The sequence below is a fragment of the Microcaecilia unicolor genome, chromosome 2 (genome assembly GCF_901765095.1).
Source record: "Microcaecilia unicolor chromosome 2, aMicUni1.1, whole genome shotgun sequence".
Lineage (NCBI taxonomy): Eukaryota > Metazoa > Chordata > Amphibia > Gymnophiona > Siphonopidae > Microcaecilia > Microcaecilia unicolor.
This window is the reverse complement of record NC_044032.1, coordinates 609487415-609512651: the sequence shown is the minus strand read 5'-3', so window position 1 is coordinate 609512651 and position 25237 is coordinate 609487415. Positions and strand designations below refer to the sequence as shown.

Here is a 25237-nt window from a genome sequence, read left to right as displayed (position 1 = left end):
TCGTTTACCACATTGTAGCTTCATCGTATGTCCCCTAGCCACCTTAGCTTTTCCTCATAGAGAAGTCGTCCCATCCCCTTTATCATTTTCGTCGCCCTTCTCTGTACCTTTTCTAATTCCATTATATCTTTTTTGAGATGCGGTGACCAAAATTGAACACAATATTTGAGGTGCAGTCACACCATGGAGTGATACAAAGGCATTATAAAATCTCATTTTTGTTTTCCATTCCTTTCCTAATAATCCCTAACATATCATCTGCCATTTAGATGCCCAGTCTTGCAAGGTCCTTTCGTAATTTTTCACAATCCTCTTGCAATTTAACAACTTTGAATAACGTTGTATAATCAGCAAATTTAATTACCTCACTAATTACTCTCATCTCTAGATCATTTATAAACATATTAAAAAGCATCGGTCCAAGCACAGACCCCCGGGGAATCCCACCATCTACCAATCTCCATTGAGAATACTGACCATTTAACCCTACTCTCTGTTTTCTATTTTTTAACCAGTGTTTAATCCACAATAGGACACTACCTACTAAACTATGACTCTCCAATTTCCTCTGGAGTCTTTCATGAAGTATTTTGTCAAATGCCTTTTGAAAATCCAGATACACAATATTAACCGGCTCCCCTTTATCCACATGTTTGTTCACCCCTTGAAAGATATGTAATAATTTGGAGACTTCAGTAAGGGGCCCTTTTACTAAGTCAGTAGGCGCCTATGCACGCCCAACACACTTGGAGTTACAGCCCGGTTACCGCGTACCCCTTGCGGTAATTTCAATTTTGGCGCGCATCTACTATGAACGTCTGAAAAATATTATTTTCTGACGTGTGGCAGCTACGTGCATCAAGTGGAATTTGACGCGCGTAGACCGTTACCACCCGATTACCGCGTGAGACCTTACCGCTAGGTCAATGGTTTATGGTAAGGTCTCATACCCAAAATGGACGCATGGCAATTTTCATTTTGCCGCACGTCCATCTTAGGCAAAAATTTTAAAAAGGCTTTTTTTGTAGGTGAACTAAAAAATAATTCTGTGCGCGCCCAAAACCCGCGTCTACACTACCGCAGGCCATTTTTCAGCACACCTTAGTAAAAGGACCCCTAAATCCATAATGACTGTCTCATTAAACCATGCTTTTGAATATGCTCTGTAATTTTGTTCTTTTTAATAGTCTCCACCATTTTGACCAGCACCACCATCAGGCTCACCGGTCTATAATTTCCTGGATCTCCTCTGAAACCTTTTAAAAAAAAAAAAAATCGGCGTTACATTGGCCACCCTCCAATCTTCCGGAACCATGCTTGATTTTAAAGATAAATTACATATTACTAACAATAGTTCCACAAGTTCATTTTTCAATTTTATCAGTACTCGGGGATGAATACCGTCCGGTCCAGGAGATTTTCTACTCTTCAATTTGCGCCATTACATCTTCCAGGTTTATAGACATTTCATTCAGTTTCTCTGGCTCATCAGCTTTCAACACCATTTCTGGCACCAGTATCTCTCCCAAATCTTCCTCGGTGAAGACAGAAGCAAAGAATTCATTTAATCTCTCTGCTATGGCTTTGTCTTCTCTGAATGCCATTTTTACCCCTCGGTCATCTAGTGGTCTAACTGATTCTTTTGCCGGCTTCTGGCATTTAATATACCTACAAAAATTTTTACTATGTGCTTTTGCCTCCAACGCAATCTTTTTTTCAAAGTGTCTCTTTGCCTTCCTTATCAGCGCTTTGCATTTGACTTGACATTCCTTATGCTGTTTCTTATTATTTTCAGTTGGTTCCTTCTTCCATTTTCTGAAGGATTTTCTTTTAGTATCTCTCCACACTCGTCCTTCCCTACACCCCTTCCCGTGCACTCCGCTCCATGGATAAATCCTTCTTATCTGTTCCCTTCTCCACTACTGCCAACTCCAGACTTCGCGCCTTCTGTCTCGCTGCACCCTACGCCTGGAATAAACTTCCTGAGCCCCTACGTCTTGCCCCTTCCTTGGCCACCTTTAAATCTAGACTGAAAGCCCACCTCTTTAACATTGCTTTTGACTCGTAACCACTTGTAACCACCTGCCCCCACCTACCCTCCTCCTTCCTGTACACAATAATTGATTTGATTTGCTTACTTTATTTTTTGTCTATTAGATTGTAAGCTCTTTGAGCAGGGACTGTCTTTCTTCTATGTTTGTGCAGCGCTGCGTATGCCTTGTAGCGCTATAGAAATGCTAAATAGTAGTAGTAGTACTAATAGCTTCATTCACTTCACTTTTTAACCATGCCAGCTATTGTTTAGTCTTACTTCCTTCCTTTTTTAATACACAAAATATATTTGGACTGAGTTTCCAGGATGGTATTTTTGAACAGCAGCCATGCCTGATGTAAATTTTTGACCTTCGCAGCTGCTCCTATACGTTTTTTTTCCACCATTCTTTTCATTTTATCATAATCTTCTTTTTGTAAGTTAAATGCTAACATATTGGATTACCTGTGTCTACTTACTCCAAAGACAATATCAAGCTGCCCCAGCACCATTACCTCCTGCACCAGATCATGTGCTCCACTAAGGACTAGGTCAAGAATATTTCCTTCTCTTGTTGTCTCCTGCATCAGCTGCTCCATAAAGCAATCCTTAATTTTGTCCTCCCTAGCATGCCCTGATATTACATTTACCCAGTCAATATCGGGCTAATTGAAATCACCCATTATTATTGTGTTGCTCAGTTTATTAGCCTTCCTAATTTCTGATAACATTTCTATGTCCATCTGTTCATCCTCGCCAGGTGGATGGTAGTACACCTCTATCACTATTATTTTCCCCTTTACACATGGAATTTCAATCCATAAGGATTCCAAGATGTGTTTTGTTTCCTGCAGAATTTTCAATCTATTTGATTCAAGGACCTCTTTAACACACAATGCTACCCTTCCACCAATTTGATACACCCTATCACTACGATATAATTTGTACCCTAGTTTGACAGTGTCCCACGGGTTATCCTCCTTCCACCTGGTCTCAGAGATGCCTATTATATCTAATTTTTTATTTAGTGCAATATATTCTGTCTCATCTTATTTCTTAGGCTTCTGGCATTCGCATATAGACATTTCAAACTATGTTTGTTGTTACTATTTACATCTTGCTCATTAGCTGACAGTGTTAATTTGCAATCTTTTGTCTGCTTTTTATTTAAGGATACCTGATCTACTATGGTTTCTTTTGCAGCCTCGCTATCGGGATACCCTATCTTCCCTGTTTTGCTTTGAAAGATACCTTGTTCCAAACCATGCATTTTTGAACAACCGTTGGCCCCAGGTTCTAGTTTAAAAGCTGCTCTATCTTCTTTTTAAATGCCGATGCCAGCAGCCTGGTTCCACCCTGGTTAAGGTGGAGCCCATCCTTCTGGAATAGGCTCCCCCTTCCCCAGAATGTTGCCCAGTTCCTTACAAATCTAAAACCCTCTTCCCTGCACCATTGCCTCATCCACGCATTGAGACTACGGAGCTCTGCCTGTCTCTTGAGCCCTGTGTGTGGAATGAGTATCACTTCGGAAAATGCTACCCTAGGGGTTCTGGTTTTCAGCTTTACAATATAGCCCACACCTGGTCTAAGGCTGTACATCTCAGTGTGTGTATACGTTCTACTCTGTCCATTCTTCATCCCCAGGATACACCTATGCATATAGGAGGCAATTTAAAAGATACAAAAGTTAGGTACTAAGATGCAATGCACTAAGGGCCTTATTCTATAAAGGTTATGCTCCTAAAATTTACACTCCTAAATTTATAAACACAATTTATGCTCATAAATTTAGGAGTGTAATTTATGCTCCAAAATGTATGTAGGAACATAGTTTACGCTCGTAATTTAGAAGCATAAATTATGCTCATAAATTTAGGGGTATAAATCTTAGGAACGTAAATTTAGGAGCATAGCCTTTATAGAATAAGGCCCTAAGTGCTAAATCTGAGTGCCCAGATTGTGTTATAGAATTCTAGCCTAAGTTGCTACTTACACAGCAATATTTAGGTGCCCCCTTTTTTGTCATATCAATATCAGGCAAAAATGCACACACCTATATGTAAAACTTTAGCATGTAATTTACAGTATTTTGTAAGTTATCCACATAAATGTCAGCCTCGCCTTGCCACAAATCTCCTTCTATGAACACCCCCTTGCATTTATGCACCAAGTGAGTTGCAAGCTAAAATTATAGAATACTGCTTAGCGCCTAACTAGGACTTACACATGTAACTGTAATAGTCAAATACTAAGTGCTAGCATTCTGTAAATTATGCACGCAATTGGCACCTAATTTAGGCAAACCAAGCAAAGGTGGGGGGATAGTAGTGAAGAACAGAAAGGATTACATTCAGGAGATTGCCAATTATCCAATAACACTTTTTATTTGACTAGAAAGTGATCCTACATCAGCCCTCAAAAGTGAAAAAGAATCCATCATACAATACGGTTATGAGGAAGGTTTTTTTGACAAAGAAAAGGATTTTTTTGACAGTGCAACATCCAGTCATACTGATCATATACGTCCTTCCAAAAATTCACAAGTCCAAATTGGTTAATCCCCCTGGTAGACCAATAGTTTCTGGAATCTGATCACTTCTTGAACCTCTGTCTGTGTTTATAGATCTGTTTCTGAGACCTTTTGTACCTTTGATTACTTCATATGTTTGTGACTCTAGTTACATGATCACATTACTGAATGACTTTGATGGGGACACTTTTGAACTCATCAATGTCATTTGATGTTGAATCCCTATACACAAAAATACCTCAAGATGAAGCACTTATTGTCATCCAAACCATTTTAGGTAACAGATCTAACAATCTTAGGGTTCCCACATCCTTTTTGGTAGAATTAGCTAGTATTTCCCTGAAAAGAAACTATTTCTGTTTCCAAGGTTGATTTTTTTCAACAAGTTAAAGGCACCACAATGGGAGCCACAATGGCTCCGGATAAAGCTAACCTCTACATAACGCAATCTGAAAGAAAACATCTTCAGATGCATCCTTTTCAAGATAATGTGGCAGAGATAAATTGATGATATCTATATGTTATGAAAGGGCAGTTCAGACAGAGTCTGCAAGTTCCATGATTGGTTGAATACCAAAGATTCTAATTTGAAATTTCCCCAAGCATTTTGATTTACAGTATTCCATTCCTTGATATTCTCATTCAGAAAAACACCTATTGCTTCAGCACCACATTATATAGAAAACCAGCAGATAGAAATCATTTCCTGCACTATAAGAGTTGTCATACCATCAGTCTGAAAAGGAATCTACTATATTCATAATTTTTAGATTAAGACGACTCTGAAATCATTTTTAAGAATTTGAGACACAGGCCGAAGAAATGTCTCTGAAATTCATAGAAAAAGGGTATCCAGTGACACATATAAAAGGACGGCTTAATACAAGCAACAACAGCCAGTAGAGATGATTTATTGATCTCTAAAAGAGTTAAGAAACAGCCAGATGTTCTGTGTATGTTACGGTTTTTCAGGGTTATCTAAAGATATTAGGAAAATATTACTCAAACACTGGCATATTTTAGAAAGCCATGAATGTTTCAAAAACAAAGCTCTAACTATAGCTTACCCTAGGAACAGAAACATCAAAGATATTATTGCTCCCTCTGCTTTACACCCAGTTCCTTCCATCATTCCAACAAGAAAAGTTCACTATAAGTGTGGTCAATGTTCAGTTTGTCCTAATTCACTTAACACATATGTTTTATACATCTTCTCACTGGCAAACGTTATCCTATTATTTGTCAAATTGCAACTCAAAAAATGTGATCTATATCATTATGTGCCCCTGTAATTTGCTTTTATGTTGTGATAATAACCCTGGGTCTGTAGGAGTGCCTCCGGTGTTTCACCTTGTGCACAACTGAGGCCTATGTCCACTTACATGCAAGAACCTGAATCATCTGTGTGAACGAGAGTAAGATGGCTGTATGGACATTTACTGTTTCTCTATCAGCTCACGGACAGTGATGAAAGACCAAGGACAGAGAAACATCTACACTTCATCTCAGGGGGTGAAGCTGTTTACTAGAAGGATTTATAACTCCTATGTATGTGATAATGCCAGTGGATCCCATTTTAGAGGTGTCAATAGGCTCAGGGAGAGTGTCTGGATCAACACTGGACTTATTTGCCTTAGAAGGCCTGGATTCCATCATTTGGACAGCAACAATGTGTGTCCTAATTGGGCAATAAGAGTCACCTGAGAATGCACTTGGGACAGTGAGAGAGCAGCCAGACTTTCAGATAGCTCTGGAAATTTCACCTGGCACTGGAGTGGCAGCTCTGCTGACAACTCTGGAAAAGACACTGTCTCATCATGAAAAAAAAGGAACTGAGCTTCTCTCTCCTTCTTCACTGGCAGGGAACTTAGCTAATACATATGGCTGCTTACCGTTGCTGGAACTAGCTATCTGGGTTAATGAAGCGATAAGGTTATCTCTTTACAGATCACCTCACTGTCTAAGCAGCTGTAGCTGAAAGAAGAAGTCATACATCTATCCAGGGATCAGCTAAGAACCAAATCACAGGATGAATTCTGTCTTTACTTCTACGTTTTGGCGAGTTCAGGTCTTTATTGCTTGTTGCTAAATGCTGACTTAGATTCAGAAACATACTCATGTCCCAAACATTAATCTCATAAGCAGAATTAAATTTAGAAATAAACTTAAATTCTTCTGGGGGTCATCAGATTCACATGCAACTCACAACCATATGAACAGTCCTGTTCTATCGCTATAGGCGAAATGGTGTGGTGCAAATCCTCACATAATCCCCCTTTCTTGGTTTATCTAGCCAACTATTTGGCTGGTTGGTTTCCAGGTATAATTCTCAGAACTTACAGATATATATTATATCTTTTGTATTACTCTATAGGAATTTAATTTATTGTGTATATATTTTATTATCATATATATTAAATAATATATTTCACATATTGGCATAGTGTTTCTTTGGAAATTGCCAGCAGAAAAACCCGGCCTACATTACCCCTTGCCATAAAAGTCCAGATAATTACTATATTAGGTGACGCTGTCGCTGGGCTACTGTTCACCAAATAAGGTGATTAGCTGCTCTGAATTCCTTCTACAGGTCCCGTGCTCCTCCAAGCCTTATGTCACTTGCACAACCTTCCCAGCTTTGTAGTTCCCATGAGTTCAGGTCAAGGCCGTAAAGTGATCCTCCCCGGAACTTCCCCTTTTATTTCATCCAACATGTGTTTCAATAATTTCAGCAAACAAAATAAAACAACACTTCACAATCCAACAATTCAAAATCAATTACTCAAAGCTGGAGCTCTTGTACTGTGCCACCAGAGGTATCCGGTCCAACTTATTTCAACAGTCTGCCCCTCCACTATTGATGGCTGACAACTTACCACTCCCTAATATTCCTAACAGATTTCTTTCAGCGGTCTGCCCCTCTGCTATTGAGGGCTAGAAGCAGTCTGCCCCTTTGCTAGCTCCCTGCTCACTAATGTTCCCAACAGACTTCTTTCAGTGGTTTGCCCCTCCACTCTAGAATTTCTTTAGCAGGCTTCCCATTCCATCTCATTGCCCTCTGCTTCACAGCCAGGGTTAAGGGTACCTTCTTCCATACACTCCATAACCATAACCTAAGGGTGGGAGACAGGTCCTCTCTGCCCTTCTGGCTCAAGCCTGCCTATTTTCAGCTAGGAATGGGAATGACTCCTCCCTCAACTTTCCATCCTGATGAGGCATCACGTATTACTTTTTCTACCCAGGGAAGCTGAACTTCAGCACTGGGGCTCCCCTGGGTAGAGTTCAACAAGGCAACTCTAACTCTACTTTAGAAGGAACAATCTTATTCCTTTCTTCCTGAAGGCATTCTGGTTTTTCTTTCTCTCCCTTAGCATTTAAGATGTTGTTTCTTGAAAATGTGGTAATCTAACAGGAGACTGCTACAGGAGGAACAACGTACAATTTTTGAACTGAACACTCAAGACACCCAGTGGTTTGAATAGTGAGATAGATTACACTATATTTCTTTAAGTTGCAATTTCATTGCATGCTATATTATGAATATAGATATAGAAAGATTCATGGATGTTTTAACCTTTGGAGATTTATTAAGCTTACTGATTGGGGTAAAGACTCCCTCTGTTTATTTCTAGTTGTTCTGTTGACAGCATTTGATGTCAAAACATATACATGAGATATATATTTATATACAAGTATTATCCACAAATACTTCACTCTGAGGCACCACTATTTCTTTGTAGATTCCACATACCTTATACCCCATTAAGATCTCTTCATTCCTTACAACATCTTCTTGAGACTCCTGAACACTTACAAATCCACTCTCACTAAGCTCAGCTTACCTGCTTCAGTGTCATGGCCCCCAGCTTGTGGAACTCTATACCATTAGAGCTTCGAAAAGAGAACTCATTGAAAACCTTTAAGGTGATGCTTAAGACTCATTATTTTAAACTGGCTTATCCAAATGCAGTTAATACTGCCATGCAGCTATCTTTGCAGTTATACCGATATGACTTTCATCACGAATGTGTTGAGATTTTTAAAGCACACCCTGCCCTCCCCTAATGCGTCTTAGTTGACATTAATTTTTCCACTCTATTCTCCCTTCCCTTATAATTTGAAATTTGTATTATAGGCTCCTTATGTTTTTTTTTGTTTTATTTTACTTTCTCCCCTTATGTTTATGATTGTAAACCACTTAGATGTTTTAACAATTTAAAAACTTAGAAACATGACAGCAGATAAGGGCCAAGGGGCCCATCCTCAGCAAGCACTATCTCACTCCTTTCCCTAAGATATCCCACATGCCTGGTAAGATACTTGTTCAGATCCCTCAGGTCTCAGATTGGGTAGAATACTCCTGTAGTAATCAGAAAATACTTGGAGTAAAATTCCATCTTTTTTCTGTGGTGGAACGGGTTCAACCATATTGGCACTTTATATGTATTTCCTGATGTTGACAGCTTAATCTTTAAACTCTCCAGGGGCAGTTTAGAGGCTGGTATGCCAAATGAAGATGGTATCATGTCCATATTATTTTGAGAACCCACCTGTCTGAGGTTATATGGGGCTATCTGTTTGACAAAACTGAAACAAAAAAATGTAATCTCCCTCTTACAGGTCAGACATCTAGAATAGATACAGGAACTCAGACTATGTTTATTTATTTATTTATTTAGTTTGTTGCATTTGTATCCCACATTTTCCCACCTATTTGCAGGCTCAATGTGGCTTACATGGTACCGTAGAGGTCTTGTGGAGGCAGTCAAACCCTGCCCCCCCCCCCCCCCCAAGTCCCTGGTTTTGGTTGGAATGCAGATCGAAAGTTCTGGATCTTCTGCCATCTGGGATGACAGCAAAAACCCTATCAAGAGTGGCAGGACGATGGAGGATAACAACACCTATGAAAATAATAGGGTTTTCATTGCTATCTGCTCCAACAACACTTAGAAGAAGAGACCAAGTCAGAAATAGGCCCCAAGATGGTTTTAAGGGTGTCACTATACTAGGGTGTCACTATACTATTTGATGAAAGTAGCAGCATCTTGTAACTTGAAGAGATTCTTTCCATGGCATGGCACATCAGCAAGCTTTTTCTGCCTATCTTGTCTAAGATTTGAGATGCACTGCCAGTCAAGTCTGCTGCCAATCCCCACAGTACTACTACTACTACTTAACATTTCTAGAGCGCTACTAGGGTTACACAGCGCTGTACAGTTTAACAAAGAAGGACAGTCCCTGCTCAAAGGAGCCCTCGATGCCTATGTATTTTCCATGCTCCTTCCCTTTGACTACTAGCAGAATTCCTTGAGCTCGTCTCTAGGAAGAATGCCTGCAAACTGCGTAACATTGTGCATTATGTTCCACAAGTACACGCCCATAAAGAGATGATAGGATGCTATATGAGAGCATAAGACTCTAATATCCTAGCCTCTGTACCAGGGGGCACTGAGGGGTGAATCTTGGAACTCTTGGCTCTTTTGAGAGTGGGTTCAACCATTATGAAATGGTGAAGAAGCTGCTGCTTCTCAAACTCCAGAGCCTGTAAATAGAGTCAACCTTCTTATTAACAGGAGATACACAGAGGTGGAGTCTCCTACATTCTCCTCTGTACAACTTTTAGGATTCTTTGAGGAAGTGTTGAGGAATTAGAGGAGGTCCAATGTTTATACCCCAGGTTTCTTCTCTGTCTTTAACTGACCTGAGCCATTTCCCACATAAAATCAATGAAAAAGAGCTCCTCTGGTGGGGAACTGCATCTCATGTGGTGGGGAGGGATCTCTTCTGAGAAGCTCCCTAGCTCCTCATCAGAAGCCCAGGAGCACTCTGAATCACTCAGTTAGTGAAGTTTGAGTTTCTGCCTGTCTTGCACTACCAACATCAGGCCTCTACAGCATTGAGACACCAAGGATTCCTGGTGCCTCGGTGAAGCTTCCTCCCCTGATGTGCTGAAAATAGACACCAGTACAGTTGACCTTGACTCCAAGCCCCCTCTGGGTCGTAGTGTTGAGATGTCTATTTCAGGCAGGAATTGGGTCTCCAGTATCAGCTTGATCATCCCCTGTGAGCAAAAGGAGAGCAGTCAAGAAGTAGGAACACACTGAAAACAGTGAAATACCAGTATGGCAAAACAGTGTTTATTAATCAACAAAAAAATGATGTAGCCACATTTTGGCAGATGCCTGCACCAGGGGTATAATTTTAACTTTGCACATAGAAAAGACATAACATCCTAAGATAATAAACCAGAACTTGGTCTTAGGAATAAACGATCAACAACTCAATTGGCAGTTACACAGATTGCTGGTGCCAAGGTTAGTAGAAAGCAACTGACCAAGTTGGGTCTTTTGCTAATTAATAAACGCTGTTTTGCTATACTGGTGTTCCACTGTTTTCAGTGTGTTCCTACTTCTTGACTGCTCTGGTAATTTTTGCCTCTCCATTTGCTCAAAGAAGATGAGCAGTCTTCATGTCAAGAGAGCTTTGAGGACACTGCTGACCTCAGAGCTCTCAAATGCCATATATGCTTCAATGGGGAATGATATCGAGATATCTCAGCCTCCGTCCAATATCCCACATTGCACTCCCTAAGTATTGATAAAGGAGATTGATTCCTTTATCTTCTTCAGAAGGGAATCAATAATGAAGGTGATTGTAACTCTCAATGTTGACATATCCACAGCATCCAATGCAGCTCCCGGTCCCACAGAAACCGATATTTCTGATGCAAAAGTTGATAAACTATCTTATCAACAAAAAGCTTTTCTCTACTTTGAATCTCTCTCTTTGACATCTATAAACAGAGAATACAAGAATATAGTCCTTTTGCATCACGAATATCTTCTGAAACTATCAGGGGTCTTCTTTTGGGAAATATCATCCAGAAAAATAACCACAGTAAAATCAAATGACCCAGTGTCAGAAATCTCCCAGCAGGGAGCGTGGGACCTAGAAATGACTCAGACCAAGCTTATATAAAAAAAAAAAAAGAAAGGAACTGAAAAGAGATAGACTAAAGAACTATTGAGTACTTCTTGAAAACCCACCTGCAACAGGACTTACAGAGTGAAAGCGAAACCAAAAAAACACAAGTTGAGTCACCGCTATTATCGAAACAAGATGGGCGTCCATCTTTCATTTCGATAATACGGTCGGGGACGCCCAAATCTCAACATTTAGGTCAACCTTAGAAATGGTCGACCTAAATGTTGAGATGGCCGACCTTAGAGATGGTCGTCCCCGGTTTTCGGCAATAATGGACACCGAGGACCCCCATCTCAAAAACGACCAAATCCAAGGCATTTGGTCATGGGAAGAGCCAGCATTCGTAATGCACTGGTCCCCCTCACATGCAGGACACCAACCGCGCACCCTAGGGGGCACTGCAGTGGACTTCAGAAATTGCTCCCAGGTGCATATCTCCCTTACCTTCAGTACTGAACCCTCCAACCCCCTCCTCCAAAACCCACTCCCCACAACTGTACACCACTACCATAGCCCTAAGGGGTGAAGGGGGCACCTAGATGTGGGTACAGTGGGTTTCAAGTGGGTTTTGAAGGGCTCACATTTACCAGCACAAGTGTAACAGGTAGGGGGGATAGGCCTGGGTCCGCCTGCCTGAAATGCACTGCACTCACTAAAACTGCTCCAGGGACCCGCATACTGCTGTGATGGAGCTGGGTATGACATCTGAGGCTGGCAAATTTTTTTTTAATTTTTTAGGGTGGGAGGGGGTTGGTGACCACTGGGGGAGTAAGGGGAGCTCATCCCCGATTCCCTCCGGTGGTCATTTGGTCAGTTCGTACACCTTTTTGAAGCTTGGTCGTGAAAAAAAATAGACCAAGTAAAGTCGATCAAATGCTTGTCAGGGACGCCCTTCTTTTTTCTATTGTCAGCCGATGACGCCCATCTCTTAAGCACGCCCCAGTCCCGCCTTTGCTATGCCTCCGACATGCCCCCGTGAACTTTGGTCATCCCCGCGACGGACTGCAGTTGAGGGCACCCAAAATCGGCTTTCGATTATGCTGATTTGGGCGACCCTGAGAGAAGGACGCCCATCTCCCGATTTGTGTCGGAAGATGGGCGCCCTTCACTTTCGAAAATGCCCCTGACAGCCAACTGTGATGAAAAAAAAAACAAAAAAGAGGCTGTTCGGCTCCACAGAATAGATTTGACTGAGGAAATACCACATGATGGTGTCAACAGGTGTGAATGTGTGGTGATTTTGTCCCAAAAGCTTTTGGAAAAAGTTGATGTGCAGGGCTCCCTCGGTGGGGTCACCCATAGATAAGGATTATACAAACCTGCTTTGTTCTACACATTCTTTATTCAATTAACCTCATTCTATTTCTATCAGTGTTTTATATACTGCCATCTTTCCCAAAGGATTTGTAGCAGTTAAGAAAAAGATAACCTACTCAATTGAGGGATATACATTTAGAAAATATACATTTCAACGTAGCTCTTTAAATTTTTGCTCAAATAAGAACATCTTCAAAGCTTTTCTGAAAGCTATTTTAAGTCTAACATGCTGTCAGATTGGTAGCTAGTGAAGATCTATCATAAATTAAGCTACAGAATCGATTCATCTTCTGCTAAATATCAGTCTAACAGCTATGTTTTGTAATAGCTGCAACCATTTTTGCAGTTTAGCTGAAATATTGCAATAGAAATAGCTGCAGCAATCCAACAGTAGTAGCAAAATTGCTTATGCCAGAATCCTAAAATTTTGTAAATGCAATGAAGATCTAATTGCTCAAAGTTGTCTGAGCTTGAAAAGAAAATTTGTACTTAAAGCATTAATTTACTTGTCAAAAGCCAAATTTGAATCTATCAAAATCCACAAACCATAAAATTTTTGCCTTCTGCTTATTAAATTAAAAAAAAAACCCATCAGATGTCCATTTATCTATGGAGGAAATATACCCCCCTGTTTACTAAGTCATGCTAGCAGCTGCCGTGAACTAATATGTCGGCATCACTGTTCGGCAGCAGATAGAACGGCTTAGTAAACAGGAGGGATAGTATTTTAAAGACATTAAGGTATCTTCAAACTTCTCTAGAATAGCACACGGTAAAAAAAAAAAAAGATTATGTCACAAATGACCTCTTATGGTACACGTCTATCAAGATCTTACTGCCTACACTCCGAACATGTCTGCACTAAACAAAAGTTGTTTTACCTGGTTGAAGGAGAAGTCATTCTTTCTAAAATATCTTTGTTCTTCATATTATTAATTTCAACTTTTTCCTTGTTCTTGACAGTCTCATTTTTCATTGTTTTCTGGTCAATCTAAAGAAAGGCAATTACAGATCAGAAAAGTAACTATAGATCAAGTGGCCACAGAAAATGCATTTAATACAAAGATACTCTTGAAAAATTGCTGTTTTACACTAAAAATTGACTTCATCCTTGAAATCATGGCACATACAAATAAACATAATTTTTCCAATATTTCATTTATCATAAGTAAAACACCTGATAACAGGTCTTTAACCAAATCACTTCCACATAGTTCATGTGAAAACTTACAGAGAAAATTCTAATCACTGAACATTAGCTCCTCAAAAAAAGTAAAGGAACCAGAAATCAAATCAATAAATTCAAAGATCATTCCATATTTCTTAATTTTGATTTCCCCCCACCCCAGCTAATTAGGAGTTCTTGAAGGGTACAAAGTGTTTTTATCAGCATTTTCAGATGGCAGGTGTTATAATCAAATATATTTCCTGGCAGAACATATATATACTGTATATTTGCAGCTCAACAGTTACTACACAGAAAAGGTAAAAAAAAAAAAAAAAAACCAGAGTGGAGAATCCAAAGCAGACAAAGGGAGAGGTGAGAGAGGACTAGGGAAAATGGTACTTTTCTATTATTTATCCAATATACATTTACTTCAATAGTGCAGACAAAATCTCCTTTTTTTTAAGAATCATACAGACCTCGTCACAGCCTTCACCAAAATGGCATAAAATCCATGGTGAGCTAATGGGAGCCCCTCCCAGTTTCTCTTTGGCCCAAAATACTTTAATAAACAACCCTAGAGCCCTGTTTACTAACGCGTGCTAGCGTTTTTAGCGCATGCACAAAATTAGGGCATGCTGTTTAGGTGCCCACAATATTCCTATGGGCGCCTACACAGTTAGCGTGCGCTAATGGTTAGAGCGCATTAAAAGCACTAACACGCCTCTAGCGCGGCCCCTAGTGTGAAGTACTCCGAGTCCCAACAACCTTAAACTTCTGAGTGAGGCCTTCTGTTCCCCCCAATCCCCTAACTCCTCAAAACCTTACCCAAAGTTGCTGTGGCCAGTAAGAGGAAAGAATGGTCCCCAAATGCTTATGCCCTACAGATGCCATTTTATAAAATGACAACAGCTGATTTCTAGCTCCAAAGTGGCTGAATGAGAGCCATGCAAGGCTACGACACTGGTGAGCTGGTTGATGTAGATTACCTAGATTTTCAGAAAGCTTTTGACAAAGTTACTCATGAGACTCATGAGAAAACTAAAAACTCGGGATAGAAGGAATTGTCCTTCTGTGGATTAGGAATTGGTTGTTGGACAGAAAACAGAGGGTAGGGTTAAATAGACATTTTTCTCAATGGAGGAAGGTGAACAATAGAGTGCCGCAGGGATCTGTACTGGACAGGTGCTATTTAGCATATTTATAAATGATCAAAAAAGATACAGTGGAATTAGAAAAGGTGCAGAGAAGGGCGATGAAAATGATAAAGGGGATGGGATGACTTCCCTATGAGGAAAGACTAAAGCGGCTAGGGCTCTTCTGCTTGGAGAAAAGGCGGCTGAGGGGAGATATGATAGAGGTCTATAAAATAATGAGTGGCGTTGAATGGGTAGATGTGAAGCCTCTGTTTACGCTTTCCAAAAATACTAGGACTAGGGGTCATGCGATGAAGCTACAAAGTAGTAAATTTAAAACGAATCAGGGAAAATTTTTCTTCACTCAATGTGTAATTGAACTCTGGAATTCGATGGCAGAGAATGTGGTAAAGACGGTTAGCTTAGCAAAGTTTAATACAGGTTTGGACGGCTTCCTAAAGGAAAAGTCCAAAGACCATTATTAAATCGGACTTGGGGAAAATCCACTGCTTATTTCTAGAATACGCAGCATAAAATGTTTTTGTACTTTTTTGGGATCTTGCCAGGTATTTGTGACCTGGATTGGCCACTGTTGGAAACAGGATGCTGGGCTTGATAGACCTTTGGTCTGACCCAGTATGGCAATACTTATGTACTTATGTATATCTGAAAATCGGAATGATGAGTGAGGTGTTTAAATTTGCAGATGACCTACAACTATTCAAAGCTGTCAAAACACATGTGAATTGGGAAAAATTGCAGGAAGACCTTAGGAAACTTGAAGACTGGGCATGGGATCGGAGGCAGTGTATTATTATGGATTAAGAGCTGGTTAAAAGACAGGAAGCAGAGAGTAGGATTGAATGGTCAGTATTCTCAATGGAGAAGGGTAGCTAGTGGGGTCCCTCAGGGGTCTGTGCTGGGACCGCTGCTTTTTAACATATTTATAAATGACCTTGAGATGGGAGTAACTAGTGAGGTAATTAAATTCGCAGAAGACACAAAGTTATCCAGGGTCGTCTCGTCGCGGGAGGACTGTGAAAGATTGCAAGAAGACCTCGTGAGACTGGGGGATTGGGCGTCCAAATGGCAGATGAAGTTCAACGTTGACAAGTGCAAAGTGATGCACGTGGGAAGGAGGAACCCGAATTACGGCTATGTCATGCAAGGTTCCGCTTTAGGAGTTACGGACCGAGAAAGGGATCTGGGAGTCATCTTGGATAGGACGTTGAAATCTTCCGCTCAATGTGCTGCGGCGGCTAAGAAGGCAAACAGAATGTTGAGTATTATCAGAAAAGGGATGGAAAACAAGCATGAGGATGTTATAATGCCGTTATATCGCTCCATGGTGCGACCGCACCTGGAGTATTGTGTTCAGTTCTGGTCGCCTCATCTCAAAAATGATATAAAGGAATTGGAGAAGGTGCAGAGAAGGACGACGAAAATGATAAAAGGGATGGGACGACTACCTTATGAGGAGAGGTTAAGACGGCTAGGACTCTTTAGCCTGGAGAAAAGGCGGCTGAGGGGTGATACGATAGAGGTCTACAAAATAATGAGTGGGGTAGAGCGGACAGATGTGAAGCGTTTGTTTACGCTTTCTAACAATAATAGAACTAGGGGACACAAGATGAAATTAGAATGTGGTAGGTTTAAAACAAATTTGAGAAAGATTTTCTTTACTCAGCGTGTGGTTAGACTCTGGAACTCATTGCCGGAGAAGGTAGTGACGGCAGCTGGCCTTGCTGAGTTTAAAGGGGGTCTGGACAGATTCCTGAAGGAAAAGTCCATTGATCGTTATTAAATTTTGGGTTTTTGCCAGGTTCTTGGGGCCTGGATTGGCCGCTGTCGGAGACAGAGTGCTGGGCTTCATGGACCTTTGGTCTTTTCCCAGCGTGGCAGTGCTTATGTACTTATGTACTTATGATTTTATTAAAGTATAAAAAGGAACAATATGCTGTGTAACTGTTGTGTTTAAATTACAAATAGAAAACATATTGTCTGCATCAATCAAACATAAATAACAGTCCAGTTGATTAACAGGCTTCAAAGCAGAAAGTGACATGGGGACAAAGTTTGTCCCCGTCCTCACGGGCACTGTCTCCATCCCCATCCTGTCCCCATGGGCTCTGTCCCCATCCCCATCCCCATGTCATTCTCTAAACCACACCAAGAGGGACAAAAGAGGAAAAGAATTACTGATAAACTTGCAAACATATCTCTGGAGAAAGAGGGGTTCTTTTACCAAGCTGTAGTAAGAAGTAACACTTGCTTACCACAGATTAAAATGTTTAACATGGGACATGCTCAGGTGCCCCACGGTAATTTTGGCATAGATACGTGTTTCCCATAGATTTTATTTTTTTAGCATTGGGGAAGGGTCTGGGGGGCGGAGAGTAGGCATGTTCTGCACTAATCGTTTAGTGCAATTATATTGCTTTGTGCTAACTGATTAGTGCATGCTTAGGGCATGAGCCTTTACTGCCTACAAAATAGGTGGCAGTAGGGACTCACATGCTAATGACCAAATGCTAAGTGGAAAATTAGCATATGGCCATTAATATATGTAATACCCCATGATATGGGTATTACTAGAGTTCATAGTGATAGACTTCCAGAGTCCCTGGGGAAAGGGAGGTTCCTGTCAGAGGGCTGGAGTGTGAACTTTAAGGCCTCCCCAGGGAACGGGTTGGCAGAGAAGTTGCAGCGTGAATCCCTGTAGAGAGTGACAGCAGAGTTTAGAAAGTCATAAAAGCGTCTAGAGTGAGGTACATGAGGTCTTTTGTTGCCTGTACCCCTGCAAGGACCCTTATGAGTATTGGGGGATCCTGGAGTGAGAGAAATAAATACAGGTTGATTACTGGAGTAGTTGCTGCCCCTCTAAGTGGAAACTGAGAAGGAGATAGAGCTTCAGGTGGATAAGGTGAATCTAGTCTGGTAGTGAGGAACCAGAACAGGGAAAGCTTGTTTGAGGCTGGAGTGTAGCCCTGCGAGGTGCACTGCTGGGAGAAGGTCAGCCTAAAGGGTCTGTGCTTGAATGAGTGGGACTGGTATCAGGAGTAGCAGAAACAGCCTTGGATTTATTCCTGACACAACAGGATGGGCGAAGGACAGGACTCTGTGTAAATATGTACAGCATTGACTAAATCAAAGATTGAAGGGAAGTGGCTGAGATTATCATGGATGGTCTTAGATGCACAATATACATAATGTTGCATCCTGTTGTACTAACTGAAGTGTGAGATCTTGTGCCATCACCAGGAAGGGAGAGCAGATGGCCAACAAAGCGTGCCAGACCGGGAGTATGTATGCCCAGGTGTGGCCCGAAGCTTGCTCTGGAGCGGGAAAAGGAGGAAGGCTTCCACTGGTGCCAGGACACACCCTCCAGGTACGAGGGCAAGACAGTACCCTCCTCCTCAGGCCCCTCTCCTGCGCCCCAGAACCGGGTTTCCCTGGGTAACGGCTGTGGAAATCACACAGCAGGTGAGATTACTAACAGAAGATCAGCAATTTCATCTTTGAGTTCTTTCAGTTCCCTTGGATGCATGCCATCTGGTCCAAGTGATTTACAACTTTTTAATTTATTGATTTGGCTCAGTATATCATGCAGGTTCACCGAGATTTCTTTCAGTTCCTCCACATCATTACCCTTGAAAACCATGTCTGGTACAGCTAGATCTCTTACATCTTCTTGCATAAAGACCAAAGCAGTCACTCTCTCCACTATGGACTTGTCCTCCCTGAGTCCCCCCCTTTTACTCCTACAAGATGTAACGGCCCCACAGATTCCCTCACAGGTTTTCTGCTTCTGATGTATCTGAAAAAGTTGTTACTGTTGACTCAGCAGCAACTTTCTCTTCATATTCTCTTTTAGCATTCTTTCTCAATGAAAAACATTAAGAAGTAACATAAGCACTGGCAAATTAAGTACATATGTATTGCCACACTGGGACAGACCAAAGGTTCATCAAGCTCAGCATCCTGTTTCCAACAGTGGCCAATCCAGATCACAAATACCTGGCAACATCCCCAAAAAGTTCAATACATTTTATGCTGCTTATCCCAGAAATAAGCATGGTCCATAGACCATTTTAGTAATGGTCTATGGACTTTTCCTTTAGGAAGGTACCCAAACCTTTTTTAAACCCCGCTAAGCTAACCGCCTTTACCACATTCTCTGGCAACAAATTCCAGAGTTTAATTACACGTTGAGTAAAGAAACAGTTTCTCTGATTCGTTTTAAATTTACTACTTTGTAGCTTCATCACATGCCCCCTAGTCCTGTTTGGAGAAAGTAAATAAATGATTCACGTCTACCCGTTCCACTTCACTCATTATTTTATAGACCTTTATCATATCTCCTCTCAGCCGTCTTTTCTCTATGCTGAAGAGTCTTAGCCACTTCATAGTTTCCTCATAGGGAAGTCTTCCCATCCCCTTTATCATTTTCGTCGCCCTTCTCTGTACCTTTTCTAATTCCGCTATATCTTTTTTGAGATGCAGTGACCAGAACTGAACACAATATTCGAGGTGCGGTTGCACCATGGACCGATACAAGGTTATTATAACTACCTCATTTTTGTTTTCCATTCCTTTCCTAATAATACCTAACATTCTATTTGCTTTCTTAGCCGCTGCAGCACACTGAGCAGCGGGTTTCAAAGTATCATCAACAACAATGCCTAGATCCCTTTCCCGTTCGGTGACTCCTAACCGAGCATTATGTAGCTATAATTCGGGTTCCTCTTTCCCACATGCATCACTTTGCACTTGCTCACAGTAAACGTCATCTGCCATATAGACTCTCAATCTCCCAGTCTCGTAAGGTCCTCTTGTAATTTTTCACAATCCTCTCACAATTTTACAAGTTTGAATAACTTTGTGTCATCAGCAAATTTAATAACCTCACTAGTTACTCCCACCTCTAGATCATTTATAAATATGTTAAAAAGCAACGGTCCAAGCACAGACCCCTGGGGAACCCCACTATCTACCCTTCTCAATTGAGAATACTGACCGTTTAACCCTACTCTCTGTTTTCTATTTTTTAACCAGTTTTCAATCCACAATAGGACACTACCTCCTCTCTTATGACTCTCCAATTTCTTCTGGAGACTTTCATGAGGTAGTTTGTCAAATGCCTTTTGAAAATCTAGATACACAATATTTTACCCAGATCACCTTTATCCATGTTTGTTCACCCTTTCAAAGAAATGTAATAGATTGGTGAGGCAAGATTTCCCTTCACTAAATCCATGTTGGCTTTGCCTCTTTAATCCATGCTTCTGAATATGCTCTGTAATTTTGTTCTTTATAATAGTTTCTACCATTTTGCCCAACACAGACGTCGGGCTAACCGGTCTATAATTTCCCATATCTCCTCTAGAACCTTTTAAAATATCGGTGTTACATTGGCCACCCTCCAATCTTCCAGTACCATACTCAATTTTAAAGATAAATTATATATTACCAACAATAGTTCCGCAAGTTCATTTTTCAATTCAGTCAGTACTCTGGGATGAATACCTTTCGGTCCAGAATTGCCCCATTATGTCCTCTAGGTTTATAGAGATTTCATTTAGTTTCTCCAACTTGTCAGCTTTGAAGATGAATTGATTTGCTCTTTTCTGACCACTGACAGGTCATTTATGACCTATGAACTGCATAGCTATAAGGCTCAAACTTTTCTGTACCATTTGCTGAAAGCTGACTTTTGCTGAGAGCTGCATCTTTCTCTGTACTTTTGCTGAGCCTTGAAAGCTGTGAATGCAAGGTCGTGCTGTCCCAGCAAGGAGCACTCTTCCCCCCTCCCTGGCAGAGCTGGTGCCACTTATTCTATGATTCACAAGGACACAAGAATGTATTTACAGTTTGAAAGTTAAGACGTGTTGCGGTTTTGAGATAACACTATGATAAACATGGGTACTAGAGAAATTCCTATAACAAGATGGCAACTGCAATCTTTTGTAAAAAAAAACCTTGGAGGTGCTGAAGTTCTATAAACATTATTCTGTGTTCTGTAAACATTCAGATAGTGTGTTCCATTTTATATAAACAATGAAGTAAGACCAAAATTAGCTGAAATTGAAAGTTGGGAGGGGGATTGATGCTCAATCCACTGTATATAAGGCACTGCTGTTCTGTATCTAGTTGGAGCGCTGAGATGATCAATTGAGTGACTCTTCATCACAGAGGTCTCCCTCTCTCCTTCTCGTGACAAATTGCTGTAGCCTGATTTCTTTACTATTTGTTACCTGCTTGATTGCTTTGTTATTACCTGATTACTTTGTCTGATTACTCTGATTACTCTAATTACTTCGCCTGATTATTTTGCCTAATTGCTTTATTGCCTTATTATCTCTATATATAAAAGGCAGCACCAACGTTCTAATGAAGCCTCCAGCCGGAAGTGTGAAGCTGCAGAGATATCCGGTTTCCCCATGAGTGTCTGCCCCGCCCTCGCTCTCTCTGTAACACAGTGAAGGAAAACACAGCACAGCACGAAATCGCTCTCTTTGTAACAGTGAAGGACTGGAGGAGGGAGGGGAGAGAGGGCAGACGCCTTCACTCTCTCTGTAACACAAACAAACACAGCACAGCAGGAAACTTAACACTGAAGGACTGGGGGGGGGGGGGGGGGACAGAGAGCAGAGGGGACGGAGAGCAGAGGGGAAGGGAGAAAGGGCAGAAGGGCAGGGACACACACACTCCCACATGCACACTCTGAGGAAAACCTTGCTAGCCCCCGTTTCATTTGCATCAGAAACGGAGCTTTTTTACTAGTCATCTATAATTGGTAAGTAATACTACTACTACTACTACTTGACATTTCTAAAGCGCTACTAGGGTTACGCAGCGCTGTACAGTCCCTGCTCAAGGAGCTTACAATCTAAAGGACAAATGTACAGTCAGTCAAATAGGGGTAATCAAATTGGGGCAGTCTAGATTTCCTGAATAGGTTAGGTGCCGAAGGCGACATTGAAGAGGTGGGCTTTGAGCAAGGATTTGAAGATAGGCAGGGAGGGGGCTTGGCGTAAGGGCTCAGGAAGTTTATTCCAAGCATAGGGTGAAGTGAGGCGAGGCAGAAAGGGCGGAGCCTGGAGTTGGCGGTGGTGGAGAAGGGTATTGAGAGGAGGGATTTGTCCTGTGAGCGGAGGTTACGGGTGGGAACGTAAGGGGAGATGAGGGTAGAGAGGTAATGAGGGGCTGCAGACTGAGTGCATTTGTAGGGTAGAAGGAGAAGCTTGAGCTATATGAGGTACCTGATCGGAAGCCAGTGAAGTGTCTTGAGGAGAGGGGTGATATGAGCATGAGGCGGAATATAAGACGTGCAGCAGAGTTCTGAATGGATTGAAGGGGGGATAGATGGTTAAATGGGAGGCCAGTGAGGAGTAGGTTGCAGTAGTCAAGGCGAGAGGTAAGGAGAGAGTGGACGAGAGTTCGGGTGGTGTGCTCAGAGAGGAAAGGGCGAATTTTGCTGATGTTAAAGAGAAAGAAGCGACAGGTCTTGGCTATCTGCTGGATATGCACAGAGAAAGAGAGGGAGGAGTCGAAGATGACTCCGAGGTTGCGGGCAGATGAGACGGGGAGGATGAGGGTGTTATCGACTGAGATAGAGAGTGGAGGACGAGGAGAAGTGGGTTTTGGTGGGAAGACGATAAGTTCGGTCTTGGCCATGTTCAGTTTCAGGTGGCGGTTGGACATCCAGGCAGCAATGTCGGATAAGCAGGCCGATACTTTGGCCTGGATTTCCGCAGTGAGGTCTGATGTGGAGAGATAGAGCTGGGTGTCGTCAGCATAAAGATGATATTGGAAACCATGAGATGAAATCAGCGAGCCCAGGGAAGAGGTGTAGATTGAAAAAAGAAGGGGTCCAAGGACAGATCCCTGGGGAACTCCAACAAAGAGCGGGATGGGGGTGGAGGAAGATCCATGAGAATGTACTCTGAAGGTACGGTGGGAGAGATAAGAGGAGAACCAGGAGAGGACAGAGCCCTATAATTGGTAAGTAATAAAGACTTTTCCTTTAAAAGAAACATAGTTTCTGTCCTCTCTAATTTCTCTGTTCCTTCTATCTATTCTGTCACACTATATTTTGGGAATGGCTGGTCCACTGTATCTTGGAGTAAGTGTTGGGAGACAGAAACCCTATTGCTTCACCTGTCCAAACTATTATATTCCATATGATAAGTGGTAGGATAAGAGGGAAGAATATCACGGCCAAATCTTCCGTGGTCAAGACTGAAGCAAAGAATTAATTTAAGCTATCTGCTATGGGTCTGTCTTCCCTGATTGCCCCTTTTACCCCTCGGTCATCTAGCAGTCCAACCGATTCTTTTGCCAGCTTCTTGCTTTTAATATACCTAAAAAAAAATGTTACTATATGTTTTTGCCTCCAACACAATCTTTTTTTCAAACTCCCTCCTTCCATATCAACGCTTTGCATTTGACTTGACATTCCTTCCTCCTTGTTTAATATACAGAATATTTGGCCTGGGCTTCCAGGATGGTATTTTTGAACAGCATCCATGCCTGATGTAAATTTTTGACCCTCACAGCTACTCCTTTAAGTTTTTTTTCTTCTCCTTTTTGAAAGTTAAACACTAAGGTACTGGATTTCCTGTTTATACTTACTTCAAAGCTAATATCAAATCTGATCATATTATGATCACTGTTATCAAGCGGCCCTATCACCATTACCTCCTGCACCAGATCATGCGCTCCAATAAGGACTAGGTATAGAATTTTTCCTTCTCTTGTCGGCTCCTGTACCAGCTGCTCCATAAAGCAGTCATTGATTTTGGCTGGTGTCCTGGCATGTCAGGGAACCAGTGCGCTACAAATGCTGGCTTCTCCCACGACCAAATGCCTTGGATTTTGCCGGGTTGGAGATGGCCGGCATTTTTTTCCCATTATCGCTGAAAAACAAACCCGGTCATCTCAAACCCGGCGAACTCCAAGGCATTTGGCCGGGTTAAACCGTATTATCGAAAAAAAAGATGGCCAGCTGTAGCGCCACCGCCAACATAGATTGCCGGCGACCTATTTGGCCGGCGACATTCGATTATGCCCCTCCTGATCTTCTACGGTCTCTTTTGCAACCTCACTATCAGGACACCCTATCTTCTCTGTTTTTGTGATATCTTTAAAATCCGAACCATGCACTTTTGAGCGACTATCGGCCTTCCCCCAGTCTCTAGTTTAAAAGCTGCTCTATCTCCTTTTTAAATGCCAATGCCAGCAGCCTGGTCCCACCCTGGTTAAGGTGGAGCCCAACCTTTCGGAATAGGCTTCCCGTTCCCCAGAATGTTGTCCAGTTCCTAACACATCTAAAACCCTCCTCCCTGCACCAACGTCTCATCCATGCAATGAGACTCCGGAGCTCTGCCCGTCTCTTGGGTCCTGTGCGTGGAATGGTTAGCACTTCAGAAAATGCTACCCTAGAGGTTCTGGATTTGAGGTTTCTACCTAAAAGTCTAAATTTGGCTTCCAGAACCTCTCTCCCACATTTTCCTGTCATTGGTACCCACATGTACCAAGGCAGCCGGTTCCTCCCCAGCACTATCTAAAATCCTATCTAGGTGAGGTCCACCACCTTCGCATCAGGCAGGCAAGTGACCAGGCAATCCTCATGTCCACCAGCCACCCAGCTATCTACATGCCTAATAATCGAATCACCAACTACAACAGCCATCCTAACCCTTCCCACCTGGGCACTAGCCCCTGGAGACACATCCTCGGTGCAACAGAATATTGCATTCCATGGTGTGCTGGTCCTGTCTACAGGATTACTTCCAGCTTCACCAGGTGATGCTCTCCTTTTAGAAGGCCTCCCTCCTCCAAGGCAGCACAGGGGCTGCCAGACTGGAGGTGAGACTTCTCTACAACATCCCTGTCGGCCTCCTTTATGTACCTCTCTGTCCCTCTCAGCTCCTCCAAGTCTGCTACTCTAGCCTCAAGAGAATGGACTCGTTCTCTGAGAGCTAGGAGCTCTTTGCATCGAGAACACATATATGACATCTCACCAACTGGAAGATAATCATACATGTGACACACAATGCAAAAGACTGGAT

General features: G+C 41.9%; 1 protein-coding gene across 3 annotated transcripts in view; it reads right to left on the bottom strand.

Moving 5' to 3' along the window:
- MAP9 (microtubule associated protein 9) overlaps nucleotides 1–25237 on the bottom strand; it is a 244704-nt gene that overhangs the window by 150586 nt on the left and 68881 nt on the right. For all 3 annotated transcript variants that reach the window (XM_030191616.1, XM_030191617.1, XM_030191618.1), the window contains exon 8: nucleotides 13745–13854. In XM_030191616.1, coding sequence (XP_030047476.1) covers nucleotides 13745–13854 — 110 coding nt within the window. The remainder of the gene's footprint in view (nucleotides 1–13744; nucleotides 13855–25237) is intronic.